The sequence below is a fragment of the Ursus arctos genome, unplaced genomic scaffold (assembly GCF_023065955.2).
Source record: "Ursus arctos isolate Adak ecotype North America unplaced genomic scaffold, UrsArc2.0 scaffold_3, whole genome shotgun sequence".
Classification (NCBI taxonomy): domain Eukaryota; kingdom Metazoa; phylum Chordata; class Mammalia; order Carnivora; family Ursidae; genus Ursus; species Ursus arctos.
This window is the reverse complement of record NW_026622985.1, coordinates 15,693,415-15,719,779: the sequence shown is the minus strand read 5'-3', so window position 1 is coordinate 15,719,779 and position 26,365 is coordinate 15,693,415. Positions and strand designations below refer to the sequence as shown.

At 49.5% G+C, this 26,365-nt stretch overlaps 1 protein-coding gene across 1 annotated transcript in view; it reads right to left on the bottom strand.

Moving 5' to 3' along the window:
- Nucleotides 1-26,365, bottom strand: part of LAMB1 (laminin subunit beta 1) — a 67,179-nt gene that overhangs the window by 19,893 nt on the left and 20,921 nt on the right. Inside the window, 15 exon segments of the mRNA XM_044385678.3 lie at nt 3,198-3,294; nt 3,951-4,165; nt 5,454-5,678; nt 6,316-6,479; nt 9,615-9,846; nt 10,057-10,200; nt 12,769-12,973; nt 13,418-13,541; nt 13,802-13,929; nt 14,755-14,913; nt 15,849-15,984; nt 23,169-23,248; nt 24,722-24,834; nt 24,969-25,148; nt 25,321-25,509. Of these exon segments, the coding sequence (XP_044241613.1) occupies nt 3,198-3,294; nt 3,951-4,165; nt 5,454-5,678; nt 6,316-6,479; nt 9,615-9,846; nt 10,057-10,200; nt 12,769-12,973; nt 13,418-13,541; nt 13,802-13,929; nt 14,755-14,913; nt 15,849-15,984; nt 23,169-23,248; nt 24,722-24,834; nt 24,969-25,148; nt 25,321-25,509 (2,391 nt within the window).

Here is a 26,365-nt window from a genome sequence, read left to right as displayed (position 1 = left end):
AATGATTTTGCTTTAAATTCTCTACCTCCTCAGCCCCACCAATTTTTTTGGCCTTGCTAAAAAGGTTTGGGGACGAAAGGTGGGAAGTAGTGATTTCACTTGCAGAAATGAGCCACCTGGCTCATCAAGCTTTGTCTATAAGGGCCTGGATAGGAAATAGTTAGGTTTTGCAGGCCACAGGTCTCGGTCACGACCACCCAACTCTGGCGGCGTAGTGTGAAGGCAGCCACAGATGAGACACAAACGCACGGGGACAGGCGGTGGGCTGGATCTGCCCCAGTGGCTGTAGTTTGCCTGCCCGTGGCCTGGCCCGCCCTGCAGGGGACACACATGCTGTGATTAGGATCATACGAGATAAGCCTTCCCTCTACTAACAGAGTAGCTGTGGCCCTCTGGAGAAATTAAAGCTGATTTCCCAAGTCACGCTGCAAATAAAGACTAAGGCGGGTGGTTGTTAAACCCGGCCTGAGAAAAGAACACAAACGTCCTAAAAATTCATGTCTAAGCAAAGGAACGCACTTCATTTTTCTATTAGAAACAATCTGAAATGAGAAACAAGCACGAAAGGCTTCTCACCTATGCCCCACATTTCCCATTTGCGCTGGTTTAAGAGACACTGGCCTTTTCCAACAGCCGGAGGCCCTCCCTTTGCTATCTATGAATCAACAGAAAGATTCCCCATGTGACCCTTTGACTCCTGAGGGGCACAATGCAGAGCTCGGAGCTGAGGTTTTCTCCAGCACGTTCGCTGGTGGGTGGATGGGATTCTCTCCACCCCCGGCACAGTGGTGGGCTTGTTCAGACTTGGATGACTGGCCAAGAGCCCCAACCCGCCTGGACAATAGGAACATTCAACAAGTTATAAGTTTGAGGCTCCACTCATTTGTCTCTCACACAACTACATTTTTTTCCATAAGGAGAAAACTTCACTATGACCTTAAGTCCTCCTAGAAGCATGCTGTTTACGATGCGGCACCAGAAAGTCTCAATCTGTGCCCTGGAAGATTTGACACTGAAGACCACTTGGCAATTGATTACCTATTTTGAGAAAAGTAGTCCCATTCTCTCCTCAGGGTTGCATCTCATTTCGGATAACACCTATTCTCGTCCCTGCTCATTGTCGGACCCTGTCCCCCCATTTCCATTTGTGACCACATTCCAGCCCATCCAGAGCCCTGATCTCCATGTGCTGCTTCATTTTGGCCCGTCTCATCCAGTCATACTAGTCCGGTCCCACTGTCATCCCGTTCACACCAAGGCCCAGTGGCGGCAGTGACCTCCCCATGGTTAAGTCCCAACTCTCTCTCTCTCTCTCTCTCTCTCTCTGGAAACTTTGCAGGTTAGGAACTTTCTCCAGTCCACCAGGTTGTCAAAAACATTTGGGTCCCAACAGTTTCTTACATAACAAGATGACCTTTCTTCTGGATACAACAAAGTATTTGGTAGACATGGATGCCATGGATTTCCCTCTTTGCAGTTTCTAAAACATGACCTAACTTTTCAGCAGAACAAGTTGATACTGTTCCTATAAGCCACAGTTGCTCTGACAGACTCACAGCTGAAAGCTGGAAGATGAAAGGGGAGGGGTAAAGTTCTGAGCGCTCAATGAACAAGTCTCTGATTGACTAACTCCGGCGAACAGGCTTTTCATGCACACAAAGCTGAGATGGGGCAAAAGGTCAGCAAGTCTTGGAGGCCAAAGCTATTTTGCCAATGACACATGCTGGTGGAACCGGGCTGTAAAGGATGATAGAACCTTTATCTGAAGCAAGGCAAGCCCTTGGGGCATTATAAGATGGCGGGATCTGCGAGAAGAGTGATTAGACCCTGGAGAAACCCTGTTTTCAACAGGATGTGACTAGTGGGAGCCAATCTGGAGCAGGCGTCCCACTGAATGTCACAGATCTTGTGGAAATGAGAAAATCAGATCCCGTGAAGAACCAACACCTGGACTGATGACCGATGAAGGGAGAAGCACCCACACACACTGCAGTCATCACTTCTGTGGAACAAACCTGAACCTGAGATGTGGGTACAGACCCTTCTGGCTAAGCCTCCACTGAAACAAGAGATCCTGTGCTGTGTATTCGGGTCTTGTCCACTGAGGTTTCCCCACTGTTAAGGAACAGACGGGTGGACTTAAAGGAATACACGGTATCGCTGTTTCTCATCTTTGATGGGAGATACTCAGTGAGCCACTAACTTGAAGATCTGTATTATCTCTTGCCACAGCTGTATCCAAACAAGAAAAAGGTCACTTTTTATTTAGAGTCCGACAGGGACCTAGAGTTTCAGATGTGCCACAAGGAAACGATATCGAAGAACAGTTTAAAAACTACAAAGATAGTTATCCGTACTTATAAGCTTGAAACGTAGGGAAGAAAAGCCAAGCAGGAAACAAAGACTAGGAAACCGGAACGGAAGCAGTCTATCAATCCTTCCCACAAATGCTTTTGCTTTAAGATTTGAAAAAGTTATCTGGCAGGTCAAAACCAAAATTGCAACAGCGTAAAAATTAAGCAATCCTTATGATTCACATGATTTTAACAAGTTTTTGTTCTGAAGACGACGTCAAGTTTTCCCCTCATACTCCTGTTTCATCATAAGCCTGAGTGGAAATCTGGCTTTTGTTCACACTTAACAGACTTGGAGCTCCGGTCACCCACTCCTTTGCTGGGCAGCGCGATGCTCGGATATGGCCCTTCGGTTGCCATCGGTGGGGACAGCACGCTAATGCGCCGAGGGCCTGAACTGTCAGCAGAATCTACGGACACACTGGAACCAAACGAGCGACCAGAACCACCGTTTAACCCCCGTGTGCTGACAAGGAAGCGGCCACAAGATACCATTCGCAGGGGCGGAAAAGGATCAGTTCGCAGAACTAGGTCGTGAAGATGAGCCCGTGTTGGTTAAAAGCGTGTAAAAAAGCCCTTCTGTGAGTCCTCACGGTAGTACACGCCTTGGTGCAGAGGCACAGATCCCCCCCAGGGATGGAGCTGGAAGTCAGCAGCTCCCCCTTTACTACCTGCTCTTCCATGGGGTGGGATTTGTTAGACCGTTTAATGAGCACGAATTGCTTCCGTCACGAAACCTACAAATCAATTCCCCGGTACCGTCCTTGAGTTTACGAAAAGCGGCAGCACACGTCTATTGCCCCCGGTGCGATCAGCGCCCCCCGAGAACACCCGCGGCCTCACCTCGGCACTCCACGTTGGGGTCTCCCCAGAAGAGCTCCTGGCACTCGCTGCAGGTGCGGCCCCCGAAACCGGGCATGCACTGACACTGCCCCGTGAACTGCGGCCGAAAACACAGCGCGTCAGGCGGGCCGGCGGGCGCAGGGCAGTCCGCGTTTGCAGTCCCAGGGGCTGGCTAGGACAGGTGGGATGCAGCCGTCTGCCCCCCTCCCCGACTCTGGCATCCCCCCCTGGGTGCCCAGGGGCCTGCCGGCCTCTCCTGACTGTTCTGTGGCAACGAGGGTTGGAAAGGCCCAGAGCACATTACGCTTTATTTACGGGTTTCTTTACACGCTGCTAGTGAGCCTAGGCCACCTGCGACCCACCTGCTGTGGGGAGCAGGTCGCTCAGGGTGTGTCAGGGAACAACAGTACGGCTTACAGTGCCCGTTGTGGCCCCGTGCCTCATTTCAAGCTGTATCGCTAAGCAGAGTCTGGTTCGGCAGCCAGGTAGTGACAGCCTGTCCATCCTGATGGGGTGGGGGGGACCCACAACAGTGGGGGCAGCCCGGATGAGCCCCCAACGGGAGAAACGGTCGCCAGTCTGTGCTGTTTGCTGAGCTGCGCACCCTGACAGCAAGGCTCTGACCACAAGGAGGTGGGGGGGCCCTTTCCTAAGCGGGGCAAAGCCACCGAATGGGCTAGCCACCCCCTGGACTCCTAAAGGGGCGTCCTCTCCTTATGCGCGATGGCCTCGCCCCCAGCCGCAGTGCCTCACCTCGTTGCAGGACGGCCCGAAGGAATGAGCAGGATCGCAGCTGCACGGGTCACAGCCGGTCCCGCTGGCCAGCTGCCAGGTGTCGGGCGCACAGCGGTCACAGTTCTGCCCGACCACGTTGGGAAGACACGAGCACTGGCCCGTGGTTTTGTCGCACTGGCAGTCGGAGCCGTTGCAGTGCTCTGGCACCGTGCCCAGGTAATTGCAGACACACTCTGAAAAGGAACGGTGCGATCCGAATTACTTACACTCAACAAGTTCACAAAATCCGTGAAATACACAGACGATACAAAAGTTAGCTTCGTTCTAATGGCTTAGATCATCCCCCCCCAGGTTTTGGCCTGGAAACACAAACAAGAGGAAAAGGAATGGGGGCGCCTGGGTGGCTCAGTTGGTTAAGTATCTGCCTTCGGCTCAGGTCATGATCGCGGGGTCTTGGGATTGAGCCCCGTGTCACAGTCCCTGCTCGGCGGGGAGCCTGCTTCTCCCTCTCCCTCTGCTGCTCCCCTGCTTGTGCTCTCCCTCTTTCTGTCAAATAAATAAATAAAATCTTAAAAAAAGAGGGAAAGGAATGGAGGTGATTAAAAAAAAACCCCAAAACACACAAAAAAACAACAAAACAAACAAAAAAAAACACCCCCACTAAAACTGCTGTTTTTCAGAAATTCTTACGACATAGACAGTTCTGACATTTCCCAGGCTGGTGGGCCCCAGGACACATTTTGCCGACCAGCATTTCTGACATACTCAGAGTTAATCAGCTGCCGGCAAATCATGTTAAAATCAAGGATTTAACTGGAAATAACAACAACAACAAAAATTAGATGCTGTGGGACTTGAGACATCATGACTTCCAACACTCGGCAGGGAGCAGCAGTCACGAATATATCAGACCGGGCAGGTAGAGGCCCTGTGAGCGGGTGAGGGAATCCAGTCCGGCTGGTCCTCCACATTCCACACGTGCTGTATAAACAGCGGGGCCTGGGGGTGCAGGGGGTGCAGGGGGTGCAGGGGGTGCAGGAGGAGCTCCGGCTGATCTCTCGGTAGGACAGAAAGTAGGAGTGCTGAGAGAGACACTGGAGAGACGTTCCTTCCTTCCTCCCCTCGGGCGGGAAGGCTCTATCCACCAACGGCAGGAGGACAGGCGCCGACCGGAGCGGGTACTTGGACTCTACGTCCCGGCCCGGCGGCAAGTGCACGGACAGGACTTACAGTCCATACTCTGTTGGGTGGCACTGATCACTCTGACACGGCTACACAGCTTCCCTTCCGGTTGCCTCCCTCAGGCCCCGAACCACATCTCGAGACTACAGTCCTGCCAGAAAGTAAGGATGTAACCAAAAAAAAGTGTGGGGGGGTCAATCTCATCTTTCTTTTGTCAAAGAGTACACGTGACAGGTGTTTGCCCAGATAAAGCAGACCCCCGAAGAACAACATCCCCCCGATAGAGGAGAAGGCGGTGGAAATCGCTCGAAACGCGGGCAACGGGAAGCCGCGGCTTACTTCGACAGTCCTGCCGCAGGGCGTCCCCGTAGTACCCGGCCCGGCACAGCTGGCAGTGCTCCCCCTCCGTGTGGTAGAGGCACCTGAGGCACCGCCCCGTCTCCTTGTCGCAGGCTTCCGGGTCTGTCGTGTCGATGTTGTGGTGACAGCGGCAAGGCTGACAGGAGCCCCCCACATCCGAGGGATTGCCAAAGAAGCCGGGGGCGCAGTCGTCACACCTGGAGCCTAGGGACCAAGCACAACCCGTTCAGCTCGCAGCCCGACACGTCCGGGCCCCCCGACATTAGCACCGGCCCGGGCGGTGCTGGGCCCCTGGCCGAGCCCGGGGTGACCGCGTCACTAGCAGGGAAAGAGGGCTTGCAATCAGTGCCAGGATCTCTGAACCGCGGTGAGCGCCACGGATATCTGAAACCGTGGCATCAAGGGGGGAGTTAAAGGGTGTTGACAAGTAAGGGCGCTCCTGGAGTGTGGACGGGTCACGGGAGTATAACCGACAACAGAGAACGTATCGAGTTTGGCCAATTCAGCTGTCTGGGCATGAGGTTCCGGTCTTCCCTCTGCCCGTGACGCGGCCACTTCACCACGTGGCGCCTCTTCCGCCAGGAGCAGGTGAGGGGATTTACTCATGGTTCAAATGCCCTTGCTCTCCGGCTCGGTCTTAGAGTGTCGTTGCGGAGACCCAAGAACTTACTCAACGCCACATGCCAAACCGGGAAAAGAGCATCTTTGGTATGTCACGTTCCCGTCAGTTTTAATTAAGGCTTGTGAACAGGACACCACACTTTCTCACTCTTGATCTTTTTCCTTCGTGAACAACTCAGAAAGACACGTCCTTTCCTCCAGAAGTCTGGACCTTACTTACCAATGTATCCCGGGTGACAGACACAAGCCAGCTGTAAAGTCACGGGGTCCTGATAGCAGCTACTGGCGAACTGGCGGCCGCTGTCGGGACCGTCTGGGCAAGGACAAGGGCGGCAGTGATCTCCTGACCCGATGATGGGATCGCCATAGTAACCGGCCAGGCACCTGCACCAGTCCCCGGAGAGAGAGCCATAAACCACCATGGTAAGAAACCCGTCACAAGAAAGAATCTTAGAAACCATGTTCTCTGCTTGGGAACATTCAGTCCCCATTCCTCAAGATTCCCCCTTGGAAGGTTTTCCACTGGGGCAGCGGTTCTCCCATGTTAGCTCCAATCAGAGACCCTTGGAGGGCTTGTTAAAACAGGTTGCCAGGCTCATCCCTTCATCCCCGACTTACTCGGTCCCGTGTGATGCTGATGCCGCTCGTCTGGGGATCACACGGGCCAGGGCGCCGCATGGGGACCCACTCACTCCTCCCCAGAAGAGGTACAGCTCACGTGCACCCTGCTGTCCTATCAGCTGCCTGCCCTGAGCGTTCTGTCTTGCATTAAAGAATCCAGGGAAGGAGGTGGGTGTGGCGGGGGGTGTGGGAAGCCAGCGTGTGGTTGTCTGTCTGTCTGCCTGTGCCCGGGAGGGGTGAGGAGTTAGCGAGCCCACAGGTGGCCCGTTGTGCATTCCAGCCTTTACCAGTAATCCAGCTGATAAGGACCCTCTCCAGCTGCAGGACTCCTGTGTCTGTCAGGTGGTTTCAAACTAGGACGGGCATGACAAATGTCATATATCCACTCCCACCTCCTCTCCTTACAGATCAGGGATCCACGGTGGGTTCCTGACTTGCAAGGCTTACACAGCCAGTTAGTAATGAGGCAGGATTTGAATGCAGCCTCCTGACTTGTAGCAAGGAATTCTTTTACTCTGTGATGCTGCTTTTCAACATGAGGGATTGCTTCGGTTATTTTACTTCCTGTAACATAAAAGGGGGACGAGACTTTGGAGATCCTCTAATCCAACCTAGTTCTTCCATCAGCAGACGGCTGGACACTCAGAGGTGAGCTAACTCACCCAGGGCTACGGAACAGGCTAGACGCAGAACTGAACCTGAGGTCTGAGGACTTCCAGTTCATTTTGCTTTTCATGGTTTCTGTTCTGTTTTTTGTGTGTTTTTTGGGTCATTTTTGCTTTTTTTCTTTTGAAGCAGAGGTAATATTTTTTTAAATGAGGCGGGGGAAGGGAAATGAAGAAATAGAAGGGAAAGCTGTTCGGAGGAAATTAACCTTCTATTTAATTAGACACAGGATACAAGCACGTGTTCTCCAATTCTGTGCCGGAAAGTCAGTGGAGATGAAGCAGTTTTGTACAACGGGTTCTGAGAAAGTTTTCTAGGCGGCTTTTCTAGGTGAAATAAATCCAAAGACCTCATGATAGAAACTGAGTGTTCATTTCCTGCCTCTCCCTCCACTTCCCCCCTTGGGAATGAGCCGAGCCTAGAGCTGCTGTTTAAATTCACAGGACTGAAACTCTGCTCGTCTTGGAACGAAGAAGGGAAGGATGAGAAGTTGGCTCACAGAATCCCAGAGACTTTAAGAAAGCTTTGTTATCCAAATGTAGGGCTAAACATTTTTGTCCCTCCCACACCCCTTCACATTTTCCTACAAGAAACAAAATGCTTTACAAATAAAATCCAAACACAGTCACAAATATCGAGCCAGTTCTTCTCACGGGATGCTGGTCCCACCACATTGCCCCCCGCCTCCCCACAGCCCCGTGCTGGATTTCATACCTGCCTGATCCACGACCACCTATGTTCCCCCTCTCACCCTCTTGTTCTTTTTAATCTGATTTTCTCATCTGTCTGTCTCTTTCGAGCTTATTCTGTCTCCCAAAGAACAATAATGAAAATCTTAATGCAGAAAACAAGAGATGACATTATTAATTTCTTCAAGTCTTGTATAACTATTTCCTTATTACTTTCTTACAAGGCAATTTTGTAGTTGGAAGGAATAACTTTTATTCAATAGTTACTGGAACTGCCAAATTTTCTTTTAAGATTTATTTATTTACTTGAGAAAGAGAGAGAGAAAGCCCACAAAGGGAGACGAAGAGGGAGAAGCAGACTCCCCGCTGATCTGGGAGCCCAACGCTCCCAGGACCCTGAGACCATGACCTGAGCCAAAGGCAGATGCCTAACCGACTGAGCCACCCAGGCGCCCCTGGAGCCTCCAAATTCTTGAACAGCAGTCTAGCACAGAGCCGAAAACCCCATATTTGCTTCCACGCATATCTTCCCAACATAAGTTAATCATATATTCAATTTCTCGTTCATCTGATGAACATTTTTTGCACTGAGGCATTTGCTGACATTTTAAAAACAAAAGTCCCAGATAGAGTGGATGGATGTTAATTGAGGTGAAAGATAAGACCGTTACTCCAAAAAAAAAGGCAGTTCTGGTTGCAGATCTGCCTGTCATCAGTAATGAACAGTGTAAGTCAGCATGTAATTTCATCGTGTGGGTTATTATCTACTGAGCTTGGCCGTAATGTTATTAGGGGCACATTCTAGGTCCTCTTTTGCTGTATCCAGTGCAGTGTGCTTTACATCCTTAATAATTATTCAATTAATTTGCTAACTGGAAAACAGGTCTACTTTTGCACATTTTATGTGGCCTCCTGGAAGCTGGAACTGCATGGAAGTGTTTCAAAACCCAAAGCTGTCTGAAATGCCTAATTCTATTTGGATCTGGTTTCTGCTTTGACCCAGAGGAGCCGTTCACATTTCAGAAGGCTCGTCCTGGGCGAGAATCCGCTGAGACCGAGGATTTCCGTCCAGATCTAGGCTGACCTTCAGGATGAGCTGGGTGGCTCAGTCGTTACACATCTGCCTTCAGCTCAGGGTGTGATCCCAGGGTCCTGGCATCGAGCCCCACATCAGGCTCCCTGTTGGGAGCCTGCTTCTTCCCCTCCCACTCCCCCTGCTTGTGTTCCCTCTCTCGCCTGCTGTCATTCTGTCAAATAAATAAATAAAAATCTTAAAAAAAAAAAAAAAAAGCGCTCCAAGGGGGGCAGCTCATGTGTGTTCTCTGCCGTACCCCAGCACCAACACGGCACCCAGCACACAGAAGGCATCCACTACAGGCGCACTGGATAAAGGAACGAGTCCCTAGGAAATACGGAGGTGGTCAGAAATGAACGAGCCTTCTGGAATCTGGTCGAGATTGTGCCTCGTGCTTGTCTAAGACGCTGTCCACTCAGCCCAAAACCATCTCCTCCTCATAACTTTCGAGAGGCCGTGAGCACGTACCTTTCACAGTTGTGCCCCGTGGTGTAGTCCTGGCAGCCCAGGCACGCCCCCGTCCCTGAGTTGCAGTCCTCGGCGTGGCCGTTACACTGGCAGGGCTGGCAGCTTGGGAAGCCCCAGTACCCAGGTAAGCACCGGTCACACTGCCGAGCGTACACGCCCTGGAAACACTGGCACTGGCCGGTGACGGGGTGGCAGAAGGCATTGACGGATCCTTGCAGGTGGCACTCACAAGCTGAAGAAAGAGGCAACGGTGGGACTGCCTTAAGAAACTCCTTCAATGCAAACACGCCCCCAAAGAGAAGCACCCCGGCACCCGGTTCAGAAGGCTCAGGGCTCAGTGATCGGTTTGCAGAGCAATGCCCCGCCTTCCGGAGGCAGGGAACCCACACCGCTATGTCTCAGATTCATCTCAATGAACAGGGTACGGTTCTGATTAACCTACGTCTGCATCCGCTGGGGCCAAAGCCGAAGGTGCCAGGGGCACATCTGTCGCAGGTTCTTCCAACCACGTTCGGCCGGCACTGGCACTGGCCTCCGTTGGGGTCGCAGACGGAACTTAGTGAGCCCTGGGGGTCGCATTCACAAGCTGCAGGGAGAGAGAAAGGTCAGAACCCGGTGACGCGGAGCAGACAATCCCAGGAGAGAAAGGAACACAGCAAGTCACACGGGCTCTGAACCGGACCACCCCTTTCCTCGGGGTCACTCTGATCCTTCCTCTTTACTACCTTGGCTCATTCAGAATTCCCATTTCAAACGTCATCCCCACAAAGAAATGGAAAAAATGTTCCATGCTCATGGATTAGAAGAACAAGTATTGTTATAATGTCTATGCTGCCAGAGCAATCGACACATTCAATGCAATCCCTATCAAAATACCATTGACATTTTTCACAGAGCTGGAACAAACAATCCTAAAATTCGTATGGAACCAGAAAAGACCCCATATAGCCAAAGGAAGGTTGAAAAAGAAAACCAGAACTGGTGGCATCATAATTCAGGACTTCAAGCTCTATGACAAAGCTGTAATCATCAAGACAGGATGGTCCTGACACAAAAACAGACGCACAGATCTATGGAACAGAACAGAGAGCCCAAAAATGGACCCTTAACTCTATGGTCAACTAATCTTTAACAAGGCAGGAAAGAATATCCAATGGAAAAAAGGACAGTCTCTTCAAGAAATGGTGTTGGGAAAACTGGACAGCCGCATGCAGAAGAACGAAACTGGACCATTTCCTTACACCACACACAAAAATAGACTCAAAATGGATGCAAGTGAGACAGATCCTAGAGGAGAACACAGACGGCAACCTCTGTGACCTTGGCTGCTAGACACATCTCCAAAGGCAAGGGAAACAAAGGCACAAATGAAGTTTTGAGACTTCGTCGAGATAAAAAGCTTTTGCATGGCAAAGGAAACAGATGACAAAACCAGAAGACAACCGACAGAATGGGAGAAGATATTTGCAAATGACATATCAAAGGGCTAGTATCCCAAAATCTATAAAGAACTTATCAAACTCAACACCCAAAGAATAATCCCATCAAGAAATGCGCAGAAGACATGAACAGACACTTCTGCAAAGACGACATCCAAATGGCCAACAGACACATGAAAAACTGCTCCACATCACTCGGCATCAGGGAAATACAAATCAGAACCACAATGAGATACCACCTCACACCAGTCAGAAGGGCTAAAATTAACAAGTCTGGAAACGACAGATGTTGGCGAGGATGCAGAGAAAGGGGAGCCCTCCTACACTGTTGGTGGGAATGCAAACTGGTACAGCCACTCTGGGAAACAGTATGGAGGCTCCTCAAAAATTAGAAAATGGAGCTACCCTACAACCAGCAATTGCACTCCTGGGTATTTACTCCCAAAATACAAATGTAGTGATTCGAAGGGGCACGTGCACCCCAATGTTTACAGCAGCAACGTCCACAATAGCCAAACTACGGAAAGAGCCCAGATGTCCATCGACAGATGAATGGGTAAAGACGATGTGGTGTATATACGCAATGAAATATTACACAGCCATCAAAAAAATGAAATATTGCCATTTGCAATGATGTGGATAGAACTAGGGGATATTATGCTAAGCGAAATAAGTCAATCAAAGAAAGACAATTATCATATGATCTCACTGATATGTGGAATTTAAGAAACAAAACAGGATCCTAGAGAAAGAGAGGAAAAAAATAAGACAAAACCAGAGAGGGAGATAAATCATAAGAGACTCTTAACCATAGGAAACAAACTGAGGGGTGCTGCAGGAGAGGGGAGTGGGGGGATGGGGTAACCGGGTGATGGACATTAAGGAGGGCGTGTGATGTAATGAGCACTGATGAACCACAGACCTGTACCCCTGAAACTAATAATACATTATATATTAATTAACTGAAATTAAAAAAAATAAAAAAAACAATGTCACCCCTATGATGGATGGGAGGGAAGCAAGAGGAGATGGGGTTGGCAGAGTAAAGCAGTTTTCTCCGAAGGGGGGTCATTAAGGTTTTCTACCCTTGCCTTCAAAGCTCAACTAGCACAGACTTTAGACTAAAGCCCAGTGACCTTTGGAAGTGGTCTGACCTTTCAAGGAGAAAAGCACATTTCGATTGTATAGGATGCTCCCTGATTCCATCCCAACTCCCCACCTGCCTACAGAAATGCTGCATCCTTACGGCTTTGCCCCAGTCCCAGTCGTGATTGCGTTTTTTTTTTTTTTAATTTAAATTCAAGTTAGTTAACATAATACTGTATTATTAGTTTCAGAGGTAGAATTTAGTGATTCGTCAGTTGCATGTAACACCCAGTGCTCATCACAAGTGCCCTCCTTCATGCCCATCACCCAGTTGCCCCATCCCCCCCCCCCCCCCCACCCCTCCAGCAGCCCTCAGTTTGTTTCCTACAGTGAAGAGTCTCTTCTGGTTCGTCTCCCTCTCTGGTTCCATCTTATTTTTCCTCCCCTTCCCCTATGGGATTGCATTTTTAATGGTGCTCCATCACTAAAATACTCCTTAAAAACAAAAAAGACAAACTGTGGTCACTGCCTGCCTCACACCGAACTTATAGGGCATGCCTTCCCATGTCCCATGTCGCTCGTGAAGCCACGCACGCTTGGCCCCAAGCAAGAAGGGCCGGGATACCTACCCAGGCCTGTCTGGTGTAACAAGGCAGAAATACTGAAGATTATGTTTCTGCATACGTCGGTCATTGGTGTTTTCACAACGCTCCTACTGTTCTCCAGACATCTGTATCTCTGAAAGGTTTCCCAGGCGCTGTTGGTGACCAATCCATCCCCTGACCCTCCCACGGTGAAGATGTCCAGTGATTTACAGAACGGCATGAGAACAAGCTGGGAAGAATCAAGAACAGCGAAGAGCTCTTACGGTGGGGTCTGTGTCATCTACCAAAGCAAGTCAACACATCAAAGCCCCAGATGCTACTCTGACTCCAGCAAAGGAAAAATCAGACTCACTCGACACAGTGAAAACCTTCCCATTCTTAAATATTCTTGCCAGAAAAAGTTCAGATACACCTTACATCGTCTGATGGCTTTTGGAATGCCATTTTTAAGATGCTTTTTATTTTCACAAACAATCCACTTGAGTAAATCCTTTTCCCAGGGTAGAGTTTTTATTAAAATCCATAAGCCAAATGGCTTTGGAAGCAAGAGAAAATGATTGTGCCTAACCTCTCCACGCTACCCCCTCCATAAAACCCTCTGGGGAAGCAGAGGGACACTCTCCGCCCAGCTTTTCTCCCGTAACCTTCACTCTGGAAATGACCTTCCACTTACAGAATCGATGAGCGTGTAGGGACTCTCCACGTCGCTATCGGAGGACGTGTACTGGGGCAGCTCCAGCCTCACTGTGTAGTTCACACCCTTCTCAAAGCACACGGGGCGTGGAAGGACGACATACCTGCCCCCAGATGAGAGGGGAAAATACCAACACAAAGTCAGCGTTTACATATTCAGTCAGTCCTTCCATCCATCCATCCATCCATCCATCCTTCCATCCATCCAAGCTCTACATAAATCACGGCGAAGGAAGAAAGGCAATGGTCTATGATTGGCTCCGGCTCTGAAATGGTAACTGGACGACTTGCGAGGCAAGGTACCAGAAAAAATATAATAATCTGCCTATCCGTTCTATGAGCAGCAAACCAGTGTCACACTGACCTCGAGCCAGGCGATAAGGACACCACCTGGTTGTCATCATCGGGAATAGTGTTACCACATCGGCTGCTGGTTGGGATCTTTCCAGGTCGCTGCACTGTGATGACAGCTTTTTCCCAGCGGTCAGGGAGCTACGGTAAGAAACAAACCATCAAAGCAGCATCCGTACTGGCCCACTGCTGCCTGTTTACAGAGACCTCTCCCAATCGGTCATTTGCCAAGTTTAAATGAAAAAAACGCTCACTTGCATTTCCCTTCCCTCTTTCCCATTCTCTCTGCTCTGGCCCCAACTCCAGCCCTAATCTCATCGCACCTAGACACGGAATAGCCTCCCTGCTCTCCTTGCCTCTCCCAGTGCCCTCTCTGGCTATCGGGCCACACAGCTCCAATCAGGACCATCCCCTGCCCAAAACCCTGAAATACAACGTCCAGGCTCATGGGCTGATCCCAGCATTCTTGCCAACAGCATCTCCAACGATGCCCTTATCTAGCTACGAGGAAGCTCTCTCAAAACACTCTCCCTCTGCTCACACCGTTCCTCACTTCCCTTCGTGTCAAAATTCCATCTCTGTTGTAAGGCCTAGAACTCACTCTTTATGGGACATTTTGGCTGGTGCAGCTGGGCTGGTGTAAGATGCAGGACTGTCTGTACGCCTGCCCTTGCCCTCTCCACCTTCGGCCTTGTATTAAAGGTGGGGTGTGCGTCCGAGCCTGGGCCGTGCAGGCTGTGAGGTCAAGCCTACCACCACCTCAGGCCTCAGCCAGGCCAAGAGCCTCATGAGGGATCACTAAAGTCTTGCAAAACTAAATTCAAGAAAAATGTTCATTGTCGATTCCACAGGGGATAGAAAGTCAGAGAGGCTCCCCTATTCTAATGCAACCTCCAAATTTCACAAAAACTGTATCCATTGTTAGAAGATACTTCTACCGCCCCCGGTAGTCCATGGAAGGTTTACCTGTGGTTCGTAGCGAATCAAGATGTCATACTCCATGGAATACGGTATGTTGTCAATGAAAAACTCCAAGTAAGCCCCTTCGGGCACTCGGACGAAGCCCGCTCCGGTCCAGGAAGGAATCCGGTCCTGGATGTACTGCCGCTCCGCTATGCTGACCCCCTGAGAACAAGGGGGACAGTAGCTAGGCTTTACTTAAAATGGATTTCAAGGAAATGTAACAGCAAGCCGAGGAATCACGAGCTATTGCCCAGATTTTCTACAAGGCTTGTCCAGGACGTAGGGGACGTGCCTTTCTCACTGGCATGCGTTTCAAACTCCAAGTACAAGTGAAGAAACGTCCTACAGTCACGAGTGCTCACTGCTGAGGAGCTGATTCTGGTTGTCAGGGAGACCGAAGAGCGATCAATTTCGGTTCATTCAAGCCCGCGTGTGAGTTTGTTCACAGGATCACAGATAACCACCGTGATCGGTCACCTCCGAAGACCAAGTCCTTCCTTCTCTATACGTACGGAGGTGGAACCTGCATTACCTGCCCTCAGATCTGGTCTGGCCCTGAGACTTCTGACCAACAGAACGTGAGAAAAGGACCTTCTGAACCTTCTGAGCCCCGGCTCTAAGGGACCCGGCAGTTTCTCTCTCCTGCTTCTTGGAAGCCAGACGCCGTGGAGAAGTCTCACTGTCCTGACTCCACTGCGCTGTGAGGAAGTTCAGGGCAGCTGCTGGGGGGGGGGGTGGGGGGGGCGGAGAAGAACGCCCAGCAGCCTCCAGCTGACAATGCAGATGTACCTTTGAAGCCACTGCGTTTTGGGAACGGACGCTGAAACAAGGTCCTATTTACCGTGTTAGATCAACAGTAACTTTGGAGCCTGAGTAGAGGAGTGGGAGAACGAAAACAAACACCCCCAAAAAACCCACTAAAAGCCTCATTAGTGAACCTTCCAAAGTCTCTTTGTGAGTTACAGATCTACTTAGCTTTAAATAGGACTGCTCTCAAGAAGGCACGGTCCCCATCCCGTCACCGACAAGAGCTGTAAAAATGCCATTACTGCCCCCCAAACCCGGCTTTTCCCATTTGCCCAGTACCCCCTACTTACAGGCCCAAAGTTGGCATCTTCTGCTTCGTAGATGTAGTGATCCAAGGTGGTAAAGTAGTACCCGGATTCCACCTCGTTGCACTGACGCCCGATCACGTGGGGGCGGCACCCGCACTGGCCTGACTCCGCCGAGCAGCTGGGGGGGGGGGGGGCAGCGGCAAAGCCAAGTCAGCTGGGTCACTGCGCTTGTAAATGAACCCACCTGACACACTTCTACATTTTCTACTAAACATCAAATGGCTGAAATATTCAGGTAGGGTTTTCTTATTTCTTTCAGAAAATAAGTATGGGGGGGGGGGAAATCCTGCCTATGAATTAATCGCAAACTCTGGAGCTGAAAGCTCCCCATGACCTGGTCTTTCCGGTTCCATCTTGCTTGTCTTTCTTCAGCCCACCCCACCCACACCATGCTGAGGTTTTCTGTGGGTACCACCACGTTCTTCTGTGGGTACCACCACGTTCTTCTGTGGGTACCACCACGTTCCTGCTTCGATCTTTTATATCTTCTGTGCCTGATTTCCAACTGCAATCTCTTTCCTGCACCTCAGACCTGAAGATGCAACTTCTAGAAGGTCGGCTCGGACTCGGCAGTCCCCAAGGTTAAGGACAGATCCCAAAGAGCAACACTCCACCCCTCCCCTGTTCTCTGCTGGGCAGAGGACACTGCCAGCCGCTAAGTCGACCGAGTCAGAAACCTACAAGTTACTCTCTTAAGTCTTTCACATCTAATCAGGAACCCAATTCTGTGACTTCACAGCCTAGCCTCTGGCACGTCTCCTCCCTCTTTCCACTGGCTGTGCCATGCCTTTCTTCACTCCCTCACTCGCAGTAAAGTCGGTTCCAGCCTTCTCATCGGTGTCCTTGTGGCCAATCTTCCAGCCTCCCAGCCTAGACTACCACCGCCCACACAGCTCGCTGCCCAAATGACCTTCCTGAGACGCATCGACCGTATCACTTCCGGGCCTTAAGCAGGTGCACCAGGCTTCCACAGTCTGGCCCTTCTCTACCTCTCCCCTCACTTCTCCAACCGTATGGAGCCGTTACAGTTTCTCCCATGCGCAGGGTGATGCAGACCCCTTCCCTTGGCTTACGTCGCTCCTGCAGCCTTGAATACCCTCGTCCCCTAGTCACCCAGCAAAGAGCCACCGGTGCTTTCGCGATTCAGCTCACAAAGGACTCTTACTGTGGCATCACCTAACACTCTCCACCCCACAGAACGAACCACCTTCTCTCTCCTGCCACCACGTCCCTGCAGGAGAAACCACGCGGTCACAACACGTACGACACAGCTTGTCACGTAGTAGCTGCTCGTGAAAGCGGAGGCGCTGTGTTTTCAAACCTCCTGGTCTCTGAAAGCCCAGCCCAACATTCGTCCCTCTCGTGGCGTCGTCTTTGGTTCCTGCTGTTCTCGAGTGCTGCCTTCGGAGGTCCCTGCTGTTCTCTGTGTGGTTCAGACGTGTATCGCTTCCTCTCTCGTAGCGCATATACTGACAGACCCATCGGACCCCCTGCTAGACGGGCAACTGCTTAAAAGCTCGGCCTGTGCCGCCGTCACCTCAGTCATGCCCGTTTCCCCGTCACGGGGCCGGGCCCCGCGCCCTGCACACACAGCACGCTCCAACACGGGGGGACAAATAGATGCGTGAAGGACACGCATTCTGAATAAAAAATGTTAAAAAAAGAAAAATAGGGGATTTCGTGTAAAAGATAAAACTTTTTTTTTTAATTAAACATACGGTTTCAGGTAATAAAGGCCTCTGGATAGACTGTCATGTACTCATTTTGTTCTCAGGCTATGTCTCTCTTTCCTTGGGTACAAGGTAAAGCCAAATTATAGGCACCCATTCTTACTTCGTTCAAGTCAAGATGGGGTTTGGAATCGTTACTTGAAACCCATTCCCAAAGTTCAAATCCCAAAGTTCAGTTTGAACCAAGTATCCAAGGCAAGTCACAACTCCCAGGAAGATGGAACGCTCCGAGGTTTGTCACCAGTGTCCCCACAGCCCTCCCCCGGTCCCACCCAAGTCTTCTTCCCGCAGATCATGTGAATGGCTCCTGCCACACGGGAATACAAGCGCTAACATCCCGCAGCCGATTCCCAGAGGAGGAACCCTCGTTGCGAGTGGGACCTAGGCCTCTTCTGGCACAGTCCACGCACAACAGCCATCTGCAAAAATGCAGGCATCAGACATCACGTCCCATGGACAAGAGAAAATCCTTCTTTCCTCCCCAGCAGACAGACACTTCCTGAGGGAACACGTGTGTAAAAACACGAACCCCCAAAGAAAATGACTAGATTTTTCACGTGCCATCACTGGAGAGCAAGCAAATGAAGGGGAGGGTACAGACGACAAGCAGACACCCTACTCCTACTTCTGAACATGGAACAACTCACGAGAACCCAACACGTGAAAGGAGGTCCCGTACACCTGCCCTGCGATCACGCGCCTCTGTGTCCACGGTGGCCAAGGGTTGTCTCCCACAGGCCCGGCTCCACTTGGACACCCAGTCCTTTAATGAACGCGTTCTTGCGGCTTCCTCTGGCCCTGACTCTGCTGGGCCCTGCCTGTGCGTTTCCAGCCACGAAGGGGACACTCCCCTCGCTGGCCCGCTTGTCCTCTCTGCCTCTGCTTCGTCCCCAACTGCTTGTCACCTCTCACGTGGACATTCCTTCAGCTCTGCTATTTCTGTCAGATTTAAAATTCTTCTGATTTGGGCTGAGACATGACCTTCCCTGTCCTCCATCCTCGATACCCAAGTCTTATTTCACAGTGTCTCTCCACTCAGCAGGGTCCTCTCATTGCCACTGCCACGGTCCAGCATGCCATCAAGCCACACCTGTCACTCCCATGGTCCAGCATGTCACCATACCATCCCACCAGCCACCGCCAACCCAATCTTCCCCCAGCACTGCCTTCATCAAAACCCACAACTGTTTTTTCTCTGCTTTTCTCAAGTCGTGATGCCTCTGTCTGGTGGCCAGCAGCCTCGACGACCCAGCCTCCGAAAACCGCGGCTGCGCTTTCTAGAGCCTGCCCTTTGCTTTCCGATGAGCCACACCGCTCACTGTCTTTCGCAAATATTGACCAAGCAAACACTGGCCCTGGGAGCCGTGCTTCCTGCTGTCAGTACGCTCACATTTTAGTCCATTGTCAATTGTCTTCGGAATCAATCCTTACTTCTTTGGTAACTCCATTATTTTGAAAGGATACGGAAGAAGACAAATGGAGGGAGAATAGTCCCTGCCCTAAAGAGCTTACCGTCTAACTGGGGAGATAAATAGTCGAGCAAGCGACCACAACAACAGAGCAAAATGCAGCAAGTGCCCCAACAGCCACAAGCGAAGCTTTCAGGCTGCAGAGGAACCACCGTTCACCTGGTTGGGGGACTGGGGAGGGGTCGCGGAGGCCATGCTCCGAAGGTGGCCAAGAACCATGACACACAGAGAGAGGGCAGGAATGACAGGTGCAAAGAAGGGTTATGGAGGAACGTGAGCGGAGCCCGTCATGGTCAGACCAGGTCTTGATCACGTGCCACACGCACCCCATCTCTGTGCCTTCACCCGTCTCCCTCATCCCCACTAGAAGGCCCTCCTGCCCCCCATCACACCTCCCAAACCTCTCTCAGCTTCCAAAGACGAAGCTCGAATCCTACCTCCTGCATAGTGAGACAGAAGATGACATGGAATTACCCTTCCTGTGTTCAAGTAAAAATCCTGTCACATAGAAATGGTACCTTCGATAAGTTTATACGTCCCCCCCTCCCCAGCCCCATACACCCCACCAAATTTCTCTGTGACTAGATACAGATTCCATTTGGGGGATCAGTAAGGTAGAATAATGATATAAGACAAAATAAGTCAGGCCCCGGGGCAGGCAGTATAATGGCCCCCAAAGATGTGCACATCCTCACCCCCCAGATCTGTGGCTATGTTACTTCGCCTGGCAGCGGGGGGTGGCTGCTGATGGGAGGGAGGTTACGGACCTCGACATGGGGAGATTATCCAGGGTTGCTCAGTCTAATTGCATGATTTCTTACAAGTAGAAAAGGCAGGCAGAGAAGTGGGTCAGGGAGATGTGAGTTGAGGGTTTGACCCCCTGTGGTTGGTTTTGAACATGGAAGCTATGAGTTCAGGGATGTGGGCAGCCTCTAGAAGCTGAGAATGGCCCCTAGCGGGCAGCCGGGGGGATGTCAGGAACCTCATCCTACCACCGAAAGAAACGGAATTCTGCCCATTCTGCCAACGACTCCGATGAGCAGGAAAGAGTTTCTCCCCGAGGGCCTTCAGAGAGAAACACAGCCCTACCAACACTGATTTTATTCCAGTGAGACTGGCCATGTCTGACATTCAGAACTGTAAGATAATTACCTTATGTTGTTCCAGGCCACGGAATTGCAGTAATTCACTATGCCAGCAACAGAAAACTGATACAAGCCCGATTTTTCCCTCAATGGGTGAAGGCCAAGATCATACTAAGAACTGTTTTCTCATACATGTAGAAATTAGCCACTTACTTATAAAAACTTTAAATAGTGATAAGCAGAGAAAATACTGTATAGTTTCAACTTTTCTCTATCACTAAGAAATTAGCACAAAAAAGGAAAATAATCACTCATGAGAACCACACACTGTTCAACACAGGTATCCCTCCCATAATTCTGATTATAGATAAAAATGGTTCCACATTGATCAGCACTCAACGCCATCCATTCTGCCAGGGTAGCTTCCCTCCCAACATGCAACCAATTAGGATACTTTCTTAAATGTGTTCTGTCATCTCTTTATTAGGATTAACTTCTGCTCTTGTTCTAAAGTATAATAAATTTCATTTATTGAGCCCCTGCAAGGCCCACAACGTTGAGTATGGAGACAGATGCAAAAACAAGTAAGACACAATCTCTGTCCAGAGACCTTTTAAGATACTAGCAGCGACAATACAGAGCAGGATGAAGTAAGTCCTAAAAGAGATGCAGAAGGAATGTGGTGTTGAAACCCCAAGGGCGGCCTGCGGACCTCAGTCCAGAAAGCAGGAATCTTCAACAGAGTGCTGAGCTTCAAGTCAGACCCCAAAGTTCTAAACTGCATTGATGCAATAATTTTGAGGCATGCTATAAAGTTGTATATAGTTTTCAAACATTTACGAGGAACGTTTACCTAGCAACCATTCTGATTTATTTATTAAAGTAGGTTACCTACTAGGCAAAGCACCATTAGCCTGGCCTTAAGTCATATTATTTAAATTAGGGCTTACTTCATTAAAATATTCCAAAATCCAGATTACCTGTCAACATAATAGACATGGATTCATAAACTCTTGCTCTACAAAAAAATCCACGGCTCATCACACAAAACATTTTTAAACCTCTTCCGCTTCACATGGTTTTTACGCTCAATTCTGTCCCTGGCCAAAGTACCTAGGGAAGGTCTGCGATCACATCTAAGAATTGCCAGTGCGATACAGAATGCATGTTTTGTTTTTACATCGTAAATATCTTGTTTCTTGAACTCTTTTACTTGATCAACATTTATTCCATACCTACTGTGTACCCAAGGCAGAGCAAAGGAATATCATCAGATATTTACGCATGGATGCAACAAATCATTCAGCGAGTCTCTCCTAAGTGCCCGCTACACACCACGCATGCTCCTTGGAGAATCGGTGCTTCGGAAGACTTCGTTAGAGCCTCTATTACCCTACGGGACTCCTAGAGAAGGTCCTTGTGGGGGGAAAACTGAAGAGGACCAGTACCAAACACCGCAGAGTCACACGAGGAGAGAAATCTGTTAACGTTCCTTCTTTTCCCCACCAGTGATGCTAAAAGATAGGGCACCCCATCAATCACGCGAGGAATGTCAAATTCCCTGCTTTAAGATCTTCACTAAATTTTTTTACTTTGCAAACTCTCTTGATCAGCACAAGATTTCTAGAAATTCTCACAGGAGGAACAAGGGACAGGCCAGGGGCTCTGTGTGGGCAGATTTAAAGACAGGAAACATGTGGAATAGAGAAACAGGAAAGGAGTGAGGAACAGAAACCACTTAGGGTAAAGGCACATAGGACATTCCTGAGTTTATGACATGTGGAGAACCGTGTACGCCCCTTTCATCTAATCAAGAATTTTTGGAATGATGACACCTTTGCGTTGAGCAAGCAATGACTAAAGGAAGCAGCAGGTATTCGGGGAGTCACAAAGGAAAGCTGGAGAAGTGATTCCAGAAGTTTGTCTTCCCTGCTTTTATGGAATTGTCCTTGCTTCCTCCCCTCTGGAGGTTTTCTAAGAACAGAAATTCACCCTGGAGTTCCAGAGGCTACATGCTGTACCGAGTTACTGCAGTACCTGGAACAGAATAACCCCAGATACGGAGGCCAAAGAGAAGATGTTCTTGCTGCCTAAAATCCCATTCCCTCCCAGCAGACTACTATGGTGTTGGGAAATAATCTTGGGAGAGTCGGGGGTTTTTAGTATGGAGCTCGCTTGATGAGTTCAGCTTGCTGTCTCAGGGGAGAGTCAGGCCACAAGGAAACATCTGCCTACCCCTCAGCAGTCACTTACACTCTCTGCCAGATGTTCTCAATCTGACCCAGTTACAAACAGAGACCGAAATTCTCTTTGAGTCAGAGGTGGTTAATTTCACTCCCACGAATCTAACATCTTTGCCAAATGCGGACTGGGACTCATCTCTGGCAGAGCCTCACGTCTCACCTCTTCAAGGGACACCAACGTGTTTCGATAACTAAAAACAATTACATGCAATTTTCACCAATAGACTTGGAAGTTGGAAAGAAAAAAATAAAACCAGAAAGAAGAAAATGAAAAGATCCTTAACACAAATCCAAATGGGAGTTCATTTTCCATTGTTTTAATTTTTTCTTTTTTTTTTAAGATTTACTTATTTGAGAGAAAGAGAGAGCACGAGTTGGGGGGGACGAGAAGAGGAGAAGCAGGCTCCCCATTGAGCAAGGAGCCCAATGCAGGACTCGATCCCAGGACCCCAGCATCATAACCTCAGCCAAAGGCAGAGGCCGAACCAACTGAGCCACCCAGGCACCTGGGAATTTTTTTTTTTTAATGGGCACACATCGTTTCCATAAAGTACAACAACACTATTAAAAACTAAGAAACCTAAACATACTTGGAGTCTTCAAAGCTAACCCTCAGAATGACTAAATCTTTGAAAGCATTAAGACCCCAGGTAAACTAAAGGTGCCTATACTTTGTGCCCCTTCTTCAGAGATACTGTCATGCTGCTCCTGGAGACCGTAAGGGCTCTCTGAGGGGACCGAGCACAAACAAGAGTGTATGTGTGGCTTCACTCACCTGTTGTTCAAGGCCCCTCCAAGGTCACAATCACAAGGTCGACATCCATCCAAATCATTGCTTAAGCCCCAGTGCTCTGGCTGCACAACAAAAGATTTAACGTCTAAAGGTGGGTTCCTGTCATTACACAATAGACTCAACAAGAAACAAGTTATGGCGTGTCCTGCTTGTTCCTCCAAATGTTCTTTCCTGCCGTGCAAGCAGAAAGCCTTTAAGGGCAACGAGCATGAGCGTTCTCAACTAAACCCCAGGCCACAGGTCGCTGGGGTCATAACCACCCAACGCCAGATCTGAGGAGTTTCTCTCCTGAGCAAATAGCCTTTGTCTGAGAGTAAACAAGAGCGAGCAGCTAAGTTGCCAATTTTCTTCATTACAAGTGCTCTGGCACTAAGAGAGTTTTGGCAAATATTTGGCATTTTCCCTGAGTTCAGCCTGTCAGAAACTCCACAAGCAAAGCTCTTCAAAGGACTTATCTATGTCCAAACAGCATAAAGCAAGTATTTTCACAAGTAAAAGGTGAGATCACTGAATCCTGAGTGCACTGGAGATGGAAATAAAAAGAAATAAGACAGAATCTACCCAGAGGAGAAGATCTCTCTGTACCTCGACAAATAGGCATTTCCTAATGAGCAGATAAAAGCCAGGCGCACTCATTTAAACCAGACTTCCAGAAATTTATGTTAAGAATCTATCTGGATATACGCAAATATACATATTTACAGGTCATGGACATAATTTGGGGTCAGTGGACCCCCTCGCACAAATTATAAATGAAATTGCCAGAATGTTATAAAAGATACAGGGCGATTTAAAAAATTACTCTTGTAGTCACTTTACCCAGAATCACTACAGTGAACTTTTTGGTGGATTTCCTTCCAGATTTTGTTTTTCTTGATGCAATTTTTTCCTGCACAATCAAGATACTACTCACATCCTGTGGGTTTTTTTTTTTTTTTTTTAATATACCAGCAAGAGCATTTCGTCATGTTATTGTCATTTTCAAAGGCAACCAAATACCACACTGCACAGAATCCCCCAAATTTACTTAACTATTTTCCCCATCGTTGCTTCCAAGTTTTTTGGCTATGATTAGTACGAGACGAAATGAGTTTTCTGGTGACTACGTCTCTGTCCAATTTTCTGCTTATTTCATTAGGAAAGATTCCCAGAAGTGGGATTACCGGGTCAAAGGGTATGCGCATTTCTAGAGGCTACTGATAACGTACTTCCAAAATGCTTTTCTTGCCAACTATGAACCAATGTGCATCTCCATCAACAGCTTAGAGAACCAGACCCTCATTATGTCCTAATAGTTAGCAACCCCATTTTTAAAAAACTTGTTAATTTTGTCTATAAAAATGGTATTTCACTGGGGTTTTATTTCACAGTTCTAACAGCAATGGTGACTATCTTGTCAAAATTATTCATGAGTAATTCTTCTGTGAATTGTTTGCGTCTTCTCATATTTACAAAGAAGGCTGACGGTAGACCCTACAAGAGCGAACCATGTCACATGCAAAACCACCCGTCCCACGTAATTAGGATTCACCTACCAGACACTGGTCACAATGCTGTCCTGTCACCAGACGCTTACAGTAGCAGTAACCGGTCTCAGAATCACAAGGACTCCCGCCAGGAATCGTTCCCAGAGGATTGCAAGCACAAGCTTTATTAGAGATAAAACGAAGTACAGAAACACACACCCAGTGAGCGCCAAGGGGTAGTCTGGATTTAGAACTGCAAAGCAGAACGGGAACCGTATACACGAGAACTCCCAGCCTTTTTCACAAACGTACTTACATTTGCAACCGAACGGATCTTCAGCACTTAAACCGTAGAAGCCTTCTTTGCAAATTTCACAGTGCTCTCCTTCCACGTGTAACTTACACCGGCACTGACCAGCAATGAGGCCGGTGGAAAAGTCCGTGTAACTGTCACAGATCCCCCCGTTCTGAGACCCAGCTGGGTCACAGGTGCAGCCTAAGAAGAACAAAGAACACAATGAAGGCAAGACGGCAAGACTGCTTCAGCATCCTACACTACGGTTAAAATAAAGCAAGTCCGCTGCTCACACCAGGGTTCCCGAGAGAAGGATGGTGACCCCCTGGCTATTCCAGTTGAGAGGTCCTACGTCAAGCTGTCCCCCACATACGTTCGCAGACGTTCGGGTCCCGGACGTCTCTCCCCGGGTGCTGGAAGTAAAACAGCTTGCACTGCTCACAGCTGCGTCCCATCGTGTTGTGCTGACAGTCATCACACACCCCTCCGGTGACGTTTCCAGTGGCCAAGTACACCGCCATGTCAAAGTGGCAGGAGCTCGAATGTTCGTTGCAGTGACACTCTGCGCGACAAGACCCGCGTCAAGAAAAGCCCTTGGAGTCAACTTACCGATGGAGGATGGGGTTGCTGGGAAGAGGCTCATTCTGGAAACCAGGGATGAAGTTCGGGCAACATGGCAATTAACAATGAGGCACCCGTGACAAAGGACACGTCCAACTGACATGCTGGAAGCCTTCCAAGGGTGAGCTTTCTGAAATATGAATCTGCCCGCATAGGAAGACAGTGGGCTAAAAAGTAAAAACCTCTGGGGAAAGTCCCCTTGGTGGCTTATTAAGAGGAGGCTGCCACCAGGTGGAGGACGGGCTCGGACCGGGGAGCGCCTCACCCCAGAGGATCTCCTAGGCCATACTTTCTGGAAAAGCCCGCTTGGGCTGCCGGCTTTGAGGAAGGGGGTTCCCTTCTTCCCCATTCCCAGAAGCACACCCGACTAGGCTCTTCATCAGAAGAGCCATCTGGCCGGCCTTCCACGCACGCTGACCCTCTGCGGGCCCACCGGGCAGTCCCCTTGTCCAACCCAGCTTTCATATCCTCTCACTCTCTGCTCAGTGACCCACATGGACTCCGGTCTTCTGGAAATGAAGCTTAGCTCGGCTTGGTCCTCCCTGGGCTCTACACTCTGGCCTCCTTGGTCTCCCCCTGCAACACAACCTCCCGCAGGGAGGGGCTGTGTTATACCCAGTGACACGTCCTCAGTGCCTAGCAGACAAGCACCCGCCATGCACCGGTTGAATTAAACCTTGGAATCATTTCCCCAGCGTAGACTCTGTGTTGGTCACAGGAATGTCCTTGGGGCCTTGTGCTCTGTGTTCTCCTTATCTGGACTCTTTCCCCCTTCCCCACCCTCTTTCCCTACTTTC